Source organism: Gekko japonicus, unplaced genomic scaffold (genome assembly GCF_001447785.1).
Source record: "Gekko japonicus isolate JY-2015 unplaced genomic scaffold, Gekko_japonicus_V1.1 scaffold964, whole genome shotgun sequence".
Classification (NCBI taxonomy): domain Eukaryota; kingdom Metazoa; phylum Chordata; class Lepidosauria; order Squamata; family Gekkonidae; genus Gekko; species Gekko japonicus.
In genome coordinates this window covers 664143-675900 of record NW_015164214.1, presented here as the reverse complement: position 1 = coordinate 675900, position 11758 = coordinate 664143, and the positions used below count along the sequence as shown (strand labels likewise).

Below are 11758 nucleotides of genomic sequence, written 5' to 3'. Positions count from 1 at the left end.
ATTCTAACTGGGAGAGTTAAAATGTACTGCAGTATTTGTGGCCATTCCTTTAAAGTGGTATCACTACAAAACAGGTTTTGTATCAGTGTACACATCTAATGCCAGCAATCACTTAGAACAATCTTCATACCATCATACGTTTGATTTTTAAGTGTACGCTAGCTTTGTTTGTGCCACAATTGCAAATAACACCATCTTATATGATGTATTAGTCCTGGTCTGACAAATCTTCTCAAAAGTTGTTCATCACAGTAAATTTAATGCAGAGCAACAGGTAAGAATTCTTCTCTAAACCTTTATTCAATGGATAATACGAAATATAGTACACATTATTCTTGGTTGCCTCCTTGTCACAACTATTTACACCGAGATCTGCCGCACTATTAACTTATAAGCTATTTATGTACAATTTGTTATCCCACAATGTGGATAGCGCATTTGATTGAAAGCAGGCCAATACAGAGCACCAGCCAGCATCAGCCTTATGATACATATCAAAAGTGTGTCTATGATTCTTGACCCAGCAAATTTAATACATGGAAAGTCTTCTTTTGCTAAATCAAGTTTATATTATTTACTAACATTTCCAGAATGTTCCTCTATGGCAAGTTGTAAGGGGGTACTTGTAAAAGCTACTAGAAAAATTTAGTAGTGGAAACGATATTGTATCTTAGGAAAAGATACAATAGTAATATTATTTAAACAAAATCTGTGTGCAGTATCCATATCTACAAATCTCACAGGTAAACTCTCGAAAATAATGGGAGTTCAATATTATAGTTTCTATTCATAAAAAGGCTCCCAAAAGGTAGGCCCATTAGCTTGATCACTGTTATTTCAAAAAAGAATTACAACCAACTGAAACCATTGGATTGTGCAGGATGTAATAACTAACAATCTGGAATACTCTATGACCAGTGCTGTCTCAGTTAAGTACAGTAATAGAATGGTGAAGGCTGAGGTAGCTGCCTTCACAAGTTATATATATTGTAATGCTGAAGATGCTAAGCTCTACCCATTCCACTTGTTGAGTAATCCTTAGCCCGGATTGGGAGAGGAATCTGAGGCTGTAAAACAATTCACAATCCTAAATTTAAAAAAAATAGAGAGATACCATAAAACCCTAACATAGCTATCCAGCAGGACCAAGTCTATCTTAAAAAGTCATACCTGGTCCTGAGAGACTTGATTTACTTAGTCTTCCTAGACAGCCCTAAAAGCATTGTAAAGTGAATTCACTGGTGATAGGTGAAGAATAAAGCCTGTTCTATGGACACAGCCTTCAATAGCTATCCCTCTAGCATTACATTTGCGTTAGTATTTAAGAAACTGTGTAACATTCAAATAAATGCTCCACTGAACATTTTTAAACCACATTTAGAGTCCATGTGGGGATAAACAGGCCACTTGAGAGGGTGGAGAAAATACTTGTCCTCCAGAATAGAATGTGTAGATGTACAAAACCCTGTGTGATGGATTACCAGGCAGTGCAGTGACCAAATATGGATCTTTTCCTTTAAGAACTTTGAGCTTCAGTCCTTCATTCAGCACCTCCTAAAGAGAATCTAAGATTGATAATGCTGGTATGACAATGCCATCCCTTCAAATTCCACTGCTGGAATATATACTAGATACCACCTTTGTGTGTATTGCATTCCTGGAGCACCATCTTCATACGTCTTCTCGGAAGCATTTTCAGAATGGATGGTTTATGGTAGCATGCCAGTAGATCTGAGATCACTCCAGTCCAAGAGTAGTTAATTTCCTTCTGTATATGACCTCCCCCTATTTCTCTCTTGTAGAAGACTTAGCTCCCAAAGAATTAATAATGATCTTTTGGTCATCTCTGTGACAACAGGTCCCCAGTGACTGTTGCAAGACCACTTTTCCCACTCTTATCACATCGTCTCTATACTGCTGCACGATAAGATGGCAAACTCCGTGGTTGAGGCCTATTTATTTCCATTTAATTCTTGTGACTCACATCAGTCCATATCTTTGTGCTTGATGCTCCTGATACAGATGGAGTTCAGGCAGATTGAGAAACAAAGCACCTTCAGTTCCCGGCAGACCTGATGTTCTCTCATCACAGACCACAACATCTGCTTCCTGGGCCAAATGAGACAGAAGTGAACAGGAGTTGTGGAAATCTAGAGGCTGAACTGAATCACTGCTGCCCTTTCTAACATTTAAGGATTTCTCTCTCCCTAGCTCAATAGTCTATACTGTCTGTCAGTAACTGGCACATCCTTAGAAAGCATCCAGTAGTCAGATTGTGCAAGCAATGTGCTTTGGTTATTGGGTCTTGAAATGGAGCCACTAACCACAGGCAATGAAAATGGATACATGGCCACAAGAGAATATCAAGAAACCAAAAAGTTCTTTAGCAGCCCAGCTTCTATCCCAACACTCTGGAAAAGATGCACTACCAAAAGATGAAAATTAGGGACAACAGAGGATGATCTTCTTTATAATACATACAGCTGCAAGGCTGTGATTGCTATGTGTCTAACCAATAGAATATTGGAGACGAATAAGGGCACTTTGAATCTTAAAGAGGGAGATAGAGAACCAAAACGACAGTAAAGCTAAACTTTAGGAAGAAGATGGAGGTGGCAAAGAAAACTGCAAAATTATTAGAGACCTAGGATGATCAGAGAAGTTTGACAGATAAGCAAGAACCTTCTATACGCCGAAATATGCATTAAGAGCAGCACATTTTAGTGAATAGATTTCATTCATTCTTACTGTCACCTTGGATTTTTCTTCTGATTGCCCTCTCTTTTTAGACACTACTTTGCTCTTGACTCAAATTATAAAAAATCAGTGTCTTTCAGGATAGATTGTAACGCATCTTCTGTTCTTCTTTACAATCCATGCAGCCCAGCCTTAATTCTTTACACTGTTATCCAGACATGGCTGTCTAGTGATCAGAAGGATTCCTTTAGCTGATCTTAATGATGGTTAAAGGTACGAAGAAGTCAATCCCTTTAGGACATTATCAGTGAGAAGGTAAAACTTGGTAATTAACCCACACGTACACAGATTGCATGCTATAAGACCAATGAAATTTATTTAGATAATTTACAAAAGTTCAAACCAGTGTAGCTGTGGAATTTAGAGGTATTCATTATTGTCATGGTGTCTTCAAAGATGTCTGATGGATGCCAAGTTTCATTGGCCTACCTTTGTATGTTGGGTGAGTAGGATCTTCTCCTCTTCCAGCACAGCTATTAATCAAACATTTGAAACAATTCAAGTTTTTACCTGTTGAAGTTGGTTTACTATTTCTGGAAGCCCACTAGTCCCCTATTATCATGGCCTTCATTCTTAACAATTAATTGGTGCCTACCAGCAACTCATCATTTCAGCTAGTTGTAATACTTGGAAAAAGCTGTTGCCCAGCTATGAACAGTGTAGTAGCATTTGGCTTCAATCTTAATTATCTTAAACTAGGTTTGGAGCTTTTGCAAACACTGATAAGTACTGGCAGCTTACTGCAGCCAGAAGGGCATGAAGGGTGTTCATGAAAGTACGACCAACACTCCAGGCCTTGATGCAGCCGTATTCTATACTAGGTGACAAGGATTTAGCAAGGACAGCTCCTGATAATGATCTAGCTCAAGGTTTGCAAAAGATAGTAAAGGTTTACCGGATCTGAAAGGGAAAGAAAGGACATGGCTTTCTCATGAAATACAGGGAAGCATGCTCCTAACCCTGCCTCTGATATAAGCATTCAAAACAATTTCCATGTTGGTGAACACTGGGGCTCAAGGCTTAACAACCATATTTATTTAAATTTTGTCTAAATTTATCTCGCCTACACTGTATTCTTCATCATCCCCAGACTCTTTACTAAGCAACAAGACATATGATATCAAATGGAAAAAAATCATAGTTAACCAAATTATAGACGACATTATAGATGCGTACAAGCTCTTGCATAACAACCTGGAGCACACTGAAGAATAGATTTCCAGAGGCAAGATTCCAAGGAAATAACTAACCAGCACCCAACCAGCACCAGCTTCCAGTCTTTTGGGATCTACTAGAAACAGACGAAATCATCCAATATGGTTCTATGAACATCTGTGTTTGAATACTACATATCCTGAGCCAATCCATTTACGCAAACAGATATAACCACGGGAATATTTCAAACACCTTTAAATACTATTCCATAGCAAAAAACTAGAAGACTCAAGCTGAAATTCCTTGGTAGTGGTAAGTATTTTAACCCAGAATGCCCTTAATTCTTCCTAGGGAGATATTAAAATAAACAACACCAACTTGCCAACTTCTTGAAAGCAAATCGAGTGAGTAGTAGCAGCCAAAATAGTTGTACACAAAACAGGTAAAAATACCTGTTGAGTAATTTTGCGAACACAGCTTTTGTTTTCCTTTCTTAAAGAGACTGGCTTTGCTCTAGAAGAATATCCACCAAACTCTGCTTAAAACAAAGAAATGAAAAACATTTAATACAGTAATTATTAAATAAATTCTGAGAAATTATTAGTCGTGTCAGTTTAATTTTTGAACTTTGTACAAGAAAATTTTGAATATAGCTGTGTTACTCTACTTCACAGGCTCAAGTAACACACAAGTTCTGTAAACTGTTGTAATAAAAAAACCACACCCCCACCATATATTAAAATCTTATGGAAGGAAAATAAATGCACCCGAATCTTTAACACCTGCCTTCAAATAAGTCTTAAACACACAAAAAGCTTTAAAATAGTCCACTTCTATTTCTGTTCATGTTACTAATTTCTTCTGCTTCTGTGACTACAAAAAATCAACTTCTTTCGGCTACCCAGAGAACAGAATGGCTTCTGACCGCACACATTGAAGCAAGCACTTCAGAGATAGTTTAAGCATTTTCAGTGTATAAAAAAGTGGGGAAAGATTTCAAGTAATTAAAACTCCAGAGCGCAACCAAGTGTTTCCCCACCCAGCTTCTAAAAAAACATTTACGAAGGAGTACCGATCAGTTACAAATCCATATTCGCTTTTCAAACATTTGCAGCCAATGGAGTACCGTAAGTGCAGCTATGGTATTTTTATTTTATTTTTTGGTTGTCAGCTATAGAAACTATGGCCAGTGGGATCTGGGGCCACAGCAGGTGCTCCTGGTCACAGTCGTCATCCTTCATGAAACTCCAGTGTCCTAACCAAGTGAATCTAATTATTCAGAGTAATGGACATTCTCCCTCTTCCCACCCCCCCGGTTGCCATTTGGACAGCATTAGAAAGAAATTGAAGCATACAAGGCATAAACTATAGTTTCTTTTTATATCAAAATGTACTCTTGAAAATGTGTTTGGCACAGTGCTAAATCATATATAGTTAATACTAAATATTGCAGGATACAATAAAACCCTGGAGTTAACTTGTGTTTACACCCTTTTAAGGGATTAAAAATAAAAGATACCAATTATTCAGAAGTCAGCCTATACAAACTGTATAAACAATATTTATGTCTTGCTTTGAAAACCACCAATATAGTAAATTTTACATAAAAGACTGCAAAATAATATAAATGGATTTAAACAGATCTTTACAATAAGAAATTCAAATGGAAACAGACAAGTAACAAAGAGAAGTAAAAAAATTTATTGCAGTATTCGTTCCACCAGATTTGCTGGGGATCCCTTTTCTTGTATTATTCAGGGTGACCTAATACATCAAAATCTACATTTACAAAAACTCCTCCTGCAGATAGGTCATAGATACTGCATGCTTTTTTTCCCCCCCAACAGAATAAATTATATATCCAGGAGATTCTGCCATTTTACAGCCTGGAAAAACAACGCTTCCCTGGAAAACTGGGCTAAGCTAAAGAAAGCCATCCGCTGCTAGGTTAAACTCCAAGAACACTTTATTAAGAACATTAACAGACTAATTTCCAACATTCACTTGTTTATTTTTTTTTAAACAGAAAGGGTTTTTTTTCCAAGATATAAACAATTTTTTGTTAAACTATTATACAGTGGGAGTAAAAATGAACTGAGAAGTTTCTGCTGCACAACAGCGAAGGGAGCTCCCACAAAAATGTTTACCAAACATTTCCTTCCGTTTCCTGCATCCCAGGTGTCATTCTTACTCTTCATTAAATCGACTCTTTTTTTTTTTTGCCAGAAAGTTGGTATTTCAAGTTTTTTTTTCTGTTATTTCATTTCCTGTAAAATTTGGCTGCATGTACAAATGCATTAGCTGGAAGTTCCATCCTTGGCGGCATACAGCGATCGTAAAGTCTGAACCACTTTATTAGTCAGCTTATTAGCACTCGTTAGAGCAATTTTTTTGTAAATAATGTCTGACTCTTTAATAGTGTCTACCCAAGGCACCAGTTTGCGACCATCACGGCGCTTAGCCTCAGTCCAGGAGCCACTGTAGGAGCCCGCCATCCACTGAACACTGAAGCCACTGCCGGTTTTCTGTACTACTCTTGCAATTTGCGGCCGATCTTTGTACTTTGGACAGCAAATAGCGATGACATCCATGACATCAACACTTTCATTCATCTGTGCTGCCAACTCCGTAGAGTCTGAATTTCGTTTTGACCTTCTCAATGACTAAAACATTGGGAGGGGAAAAAAGACCAAGTGTTACACAAAAGAACTTGAGTGAAATTATTGCTTTTATTGCTTTTAATCCCTTGACGCCGGGAGTTGGGATTTCCCGGCACACATTCCATTGCCGGCAATGAGACGCACCGCGACCGCCAGCGCCAAGGGGTTAACATATCCTTGCAAAAAAAACTCACATATTTTAATTTGTACCCGTGTCTTTTAACTCTTATTGATATATAAAATTATATGTACAAATGAATCATAAAGCTACATAAAAACTTGGCAACAATAAAAAGGATACACACAATACATTCCAAAGAAAAATTAAAACTTTTTATGCTAGATAAAATCTCTTCTTCTAGGGGTATTTTTTATTGTGTTTTCTGTTAGAACTTTCTACAAAAAAGTTGTATAAACGGTTAAGAATTTCTATCTACAGTTTTTTCCATATGGATTACATTACTCAAGTGTACATTTTATTTTAGACTGACATTTAAGAAGCACATAAAATCATTTTACGTAATACGCTGCGAAATACGTTGACTCCTCCTCCGCCTCACCCCTGAAGTGCCTCCTCCTCTATCCTCCCCATCACTCTCATCATCCTCTGTCTCAGCTGCATTGTTTTTAGGGCTGCCTCCTCCAAGCAGCGAGGTAATAGCTTTGTTGCGAGCGTTCGTGCTAGCTGACACTTCGCCATCTTCTTCTTCTTCATCAGGATCCAGGTGTTCCATTAGAAGCTTGAACTAAGAAGAGATATTGGAAATTAGTTGCCACTTGTCGCAAAGCATAAAAAAGGTTCAACAAACATGGCCTGCCAGCCTCTCTTCTGCAAACAAAGCAGGGAGTGGTAAACATGAAGAGTGTGTAATTTTTGTTTTCTTCATTTATACGTGAATTAGAACGTTTCCCTCAAAAAAAAAAAGCTGCAGGTGGGTAGCTGTGTTGGTCTGCAGTAGAAGAGCAAGAGTTGAGTCCTGAAGCACCTTTAAAAACCAAGATTTCCATGGTATACACTTTCAAGAGTCAAAGCTCACCGGGACTCTCAAAAGCTTATACCCTGGAAATTTTGTTAGTCTTTAAGGTGCCACTGGACTCAAACTTTTGCTCCCTAAAAAAGTAATTAAAAATAAGTGGTTCAATAGTTTTAGCTTTCTAGTAGCTTCCTGCTAAGTCCAAAGTAGTTCCAAAATCAGAACATTGAACACAACAAATTTTGTATAGCAGAAGCCCCATCTTTCAGTGGAAATTGAAATACTTAGAGAATTGATAACGAAAGTGACCACCAACAGCATGTTCCTGTCTCAAACAAAATGATTCAGAATTAGAATCACCAGCTCACCTTTTTTAAGCCTTTAAGAGGACACACTAGGGTCTCTATACCAATTAGTGGCCAGATGGGAACTGTGTGTGTGTGTGCGCACACACCATCAAGTCACAACTGACTTATGGCTCCCTTGGGGTTTTCAAGGCAAGAGACATTCAGAGGTGGTTTGCCATTGCCTCCTCTGCATCAAGACCCCGGTATTCCCTGGAGGTCTCCCAAACACTAGCCAAGGTTGACCCTGCTTAGCTTCCGAGATCAGTCTAGTCTAGGCTATCCAGGTCAGGGCACACAGGAACTAGGTAAAGGTAAAGGTTCCCTTGCTCGAAAGCCAGTCGAATCCGACTCTAGGGTTGCGGTGCTCATCTCCGTTTCAAAGCCGAAGAGCCAGCGCTGTCCGAAGACGTTTCCGTGGTCATGTGGCCGGCATGACTAAACACCACGGCGCACGGAACGCTGTTACCTTCCCACCGAAGTGGTACCTATTTATCTACTTGCAATTTCTTGCTTTCGAACTGCTAGGTTGGCAGGAGCTGGAACTAGAGACGGGAGCTCACTCCGTCATACGGCACACTCGGGTCTCGAACTGCTGAACTACCGGCCTTCCACAGCCTGCAGTTCAGCGTCTTAACCACTTGAGCCACCGCAGCTCCTACACCACTACTAAATGGAACCTCCATCATCAAACAAATTTCTCTGAATATCGGTTGCTGGGTAGTAATTGCAGAAAAAGTGTTGTTCCCCAAAACAGAGCCAGTCTCAGCATGTTCATTGTTAAGCCTCATCTACCACTTTCTAAAGAATTAAAAGCCTTAAAAAAAAAAAATCCTTTTACAAAGGAAGTTGAAATTCCATCACATCTCACAACTTACATCTAAGTACTGTTTAACTATACTCCTCTTCACTTCTTCTGTGAGCTTGGAATTAGCCATATCACTTCGAAGGAAGTCCAACGTCTGTTTCGGATGGAAGTGAACTCCTGTCTTTCTGTTTATCGCTTTATCATACACTTTTGCCGATTCAGAAGGGGAATATTTCTGAATTTTACTATCATGGGGGAGAAAAAACAACAGTCAGAAGTTAAGAAAACTGTCCAGCACCCATTGATAAAAATTATACAATTGCAGTTATTCTGAATTACCAAACCACTACTGTTACAGAAACGCAATTTTAAGCTTACTAGATTGTGTTATATATCAGCATTACACAGCTGCACTGATTCCCTACCAGCATTTCAGGAATATGGGAAACAGATGACACTGTACATGCAGTAAGCAAAATCTTATCCATACCTATCAGAAAATCCACAGAGGTTTTTCAAATGCTGCTTTAACATCAAAAGCAACAATATACCCTGGGAGACATTTGCGAATTCAATTAGAGGCGCTGAATTGTCTGGCAAACACTTCATGACGGCATTTATATCATTCTCTTCATCAGAATCTGACTCTGAATCTGCACGTTTCCGTAACTTCCGGGGCCTGTGGACTTCCTCCTCGCTGTCACTGTCGCTCTCACTGTTACTTTCACTTTCACTCTCTTCATCAGATGAAGGCTTTCGCTCTTTTTTATACTTTACCATAGACTGAAAGAGAGAGTGGCAAACACCATTATATATGTTTTTTAAAAGTTATTTGAAGACCAGCCTATTATTTAATGGTTCTCAAATCATGAAATACCAAATCCTGGATTATGAGAAATTCAAATATAAAAATTAAGGAAGGCACCCTAGCATGTATGTTGAAGATCATAGTATTACATTTTTTTATTAAATACAGTGGATGTGTCCATTAAATTTCATTACTGACAGTCCTTTACAGCATTTTTGTTCAGTAAAAACAGACACTTTCTCTCGCACGGCAATCTGTGAAAGAATCTGGTCTCAAAAGCCCAGTTTTGTGCACCTATTTAGTTAGATGTATTATAAATAGTACTTGAAAGACCAATGAAGAACGCAATTGGACCCTTTGATAAATCACTTGATAAATTAAACCACGCGTGCTCCCAACGAAACAGGATTCACTTCCATGGTACAATCCCAATCAATCAGCTCTGGACTGGCGGCATTCAGATATTTCTAAACACATTTTCTAAATAAACTGTGGCCAGAAAAGCACATCCGTCTTTCTCGCCAGGTGGCACTCCACCGGGAACATGCCTGTGGTCATGCCATCCACGCAGGCATCCTTGCAGCATGGGGCTGCACGATGTAGAAAGCAGGCCCCAAACTCCTACTGCTGCTATGAAGGGCACCTTAAAAACATGGCTCTCTAAAGCAGCATCACATCTATAGTGATATCTGCCCAAATAATACTTAATAATAAATTTCAAACAATGTTTCAGAGGTGGTTCTCTGCTTCGAAAAACATTTGTGAGACTAACTTTTAATAATAATAACAATAAACTAATGAACAGCGTGCATTAAAATATTAAGATACTGAAATGAATAAAGCCACCAAAAAAAGAACTCTTCAACTTCCCTGCAAAAATCTAGGGATGTAGTACCAGTCAATGATTTACGGGAACAGATGAATGCCACCACCACCCCGCCACCCCCAGCCCAAAGCAGCTCCAAGTTCACTGGGTGTTTATCTAACCCATTTGTATCCTGCCTTTCTACCTACACAGGTCTCCCCATGCGATTACAAGCAATTACAAACAACAGAACAATTTAGCCCTTCCTCTCATTGAGGTCTTCTCCAAAGAGGACTAGCAGCTTTCATGAGTAGTATGAGAAACAACAGGAACTGCTTACACAGTTCCTTTTGTGAATTTAGGAAGAGGAGACTCCACAGGTGATTCTCACTAGCACTCCAAGGACTGGCATAAACACAGTACTTTGGAGTTCTATTATTCAGATTCCAAGCCAACAAGAGACAGCTGCAGGTCTTTGTCCACATTCTAATAGTGCACAAGTTATACAAAGTCAAGCTGGTTTAGCTAGATATTTAATCACTGCAGCAGGGGTATCACTGGGTCATGTCCAGAAACAATAAATGCTTCCAGATAAAAAGACACTGTCTACACAGGGTTTGGAATATGACAATTACAGCTCTTAACTATATGTCATCAAGGAAAAGTTGGATTTAAGACAAATTTATAAAAACTTGACTCCCTCTAATAAATCCCAGAATTTGTATTGCAAGATTTGTGGGAGTTCTGGAGAGCAGTAAGGTGTCCTGTGAACCTGGCTGTGGTGCACTGTATGACACAGATGTCTCCTTGCCCTGCAACTCAGTACATAAAACACTCCCAAGGAACAATGTGAGGCCACTGTTATTATTGAACCTGGCATTGCGAAGATGAAAAATAGTGGGCCGCCATTAGTTTTAATACATGTAATGCATTCTGAATTACTGAAGACCCACCTTGAGCACTAGGAAGGTAGTGTAGGAGAGGTTACTGTCCAAGAAAGAGAGAGATTAAAATGTAATTGCACTCACCTCTTTAAATGACTGGAGAAGGTTACTACCAGAAACTGATAATGTAATGTCTATATGGTGCATTATAAAAAGTGGCTCCTCCTGGGTTTGGTAAGGAAAACAAGCTAGATTGTCTGCTATATACAAGAGCATATTCACCTCTGTTTTCTGTGAAAGTAAAAAAAGAAAATACATTGTAACCTTCACTTCTATGCTCAGAAGGCTGGATGCCAAGTCTTCTTCCTTGAATATAAGATGCCCAGGGCCGGCCTGAGGTGGTCCTGCGCTCTAGGCGAGCGCAGGTGCCAACCTCCCGGCGGGGCCTGGAGACCTGGCTGGCTGGCTGGCGGGCCGTCCTCCTCCCCCCCAGCTCAGCTGCGCCCCACTGGCCTCCAGCCTAGCCAGGGAGCAGGTAAGGCAGCCGCCCGGCCGCACCTCTC

The 11758-nt window shown here is 39.4% G+C and overlaps 1 protein-coding gene across 1 annotated transcript in view; it reads right to left on the bottom strand.

Annotated features, from left to right (window-relative positions):
- Nucleotides 1–5646: 5646 nt before the first annotated feature.
- NIPBL (Nipped-B homolog (Drosophila)) overlaps nt 5647–11758 on the bottom strand; it is a 180294-nt gene continuing 174182 nt past the window's right edge. Inside the window, exons 43-47 of the mRNA XM_015408480.1 lie at nt 11340–11486; nt 9189–9481; nt 8769–8943; nt 7133–7318; nt 5647–6575 (exon numbers count right to left, since the gene is read on the bottom strand). Coding sequence (XP_015263966.1) covers nt 6210–6575; nt 7133–7318; nt 8769–8943; nt 9189–9481; nt 11340–11486 — 1167 coding nt within the window. The 3' untranslated portion in view covers nt 5647–6209. The remainder of the gene's footprint in view (nt 6576–7132; nt 7319–8768; nt 8944–9188; nt 9482–11339; nt 11487–11758) is intronic.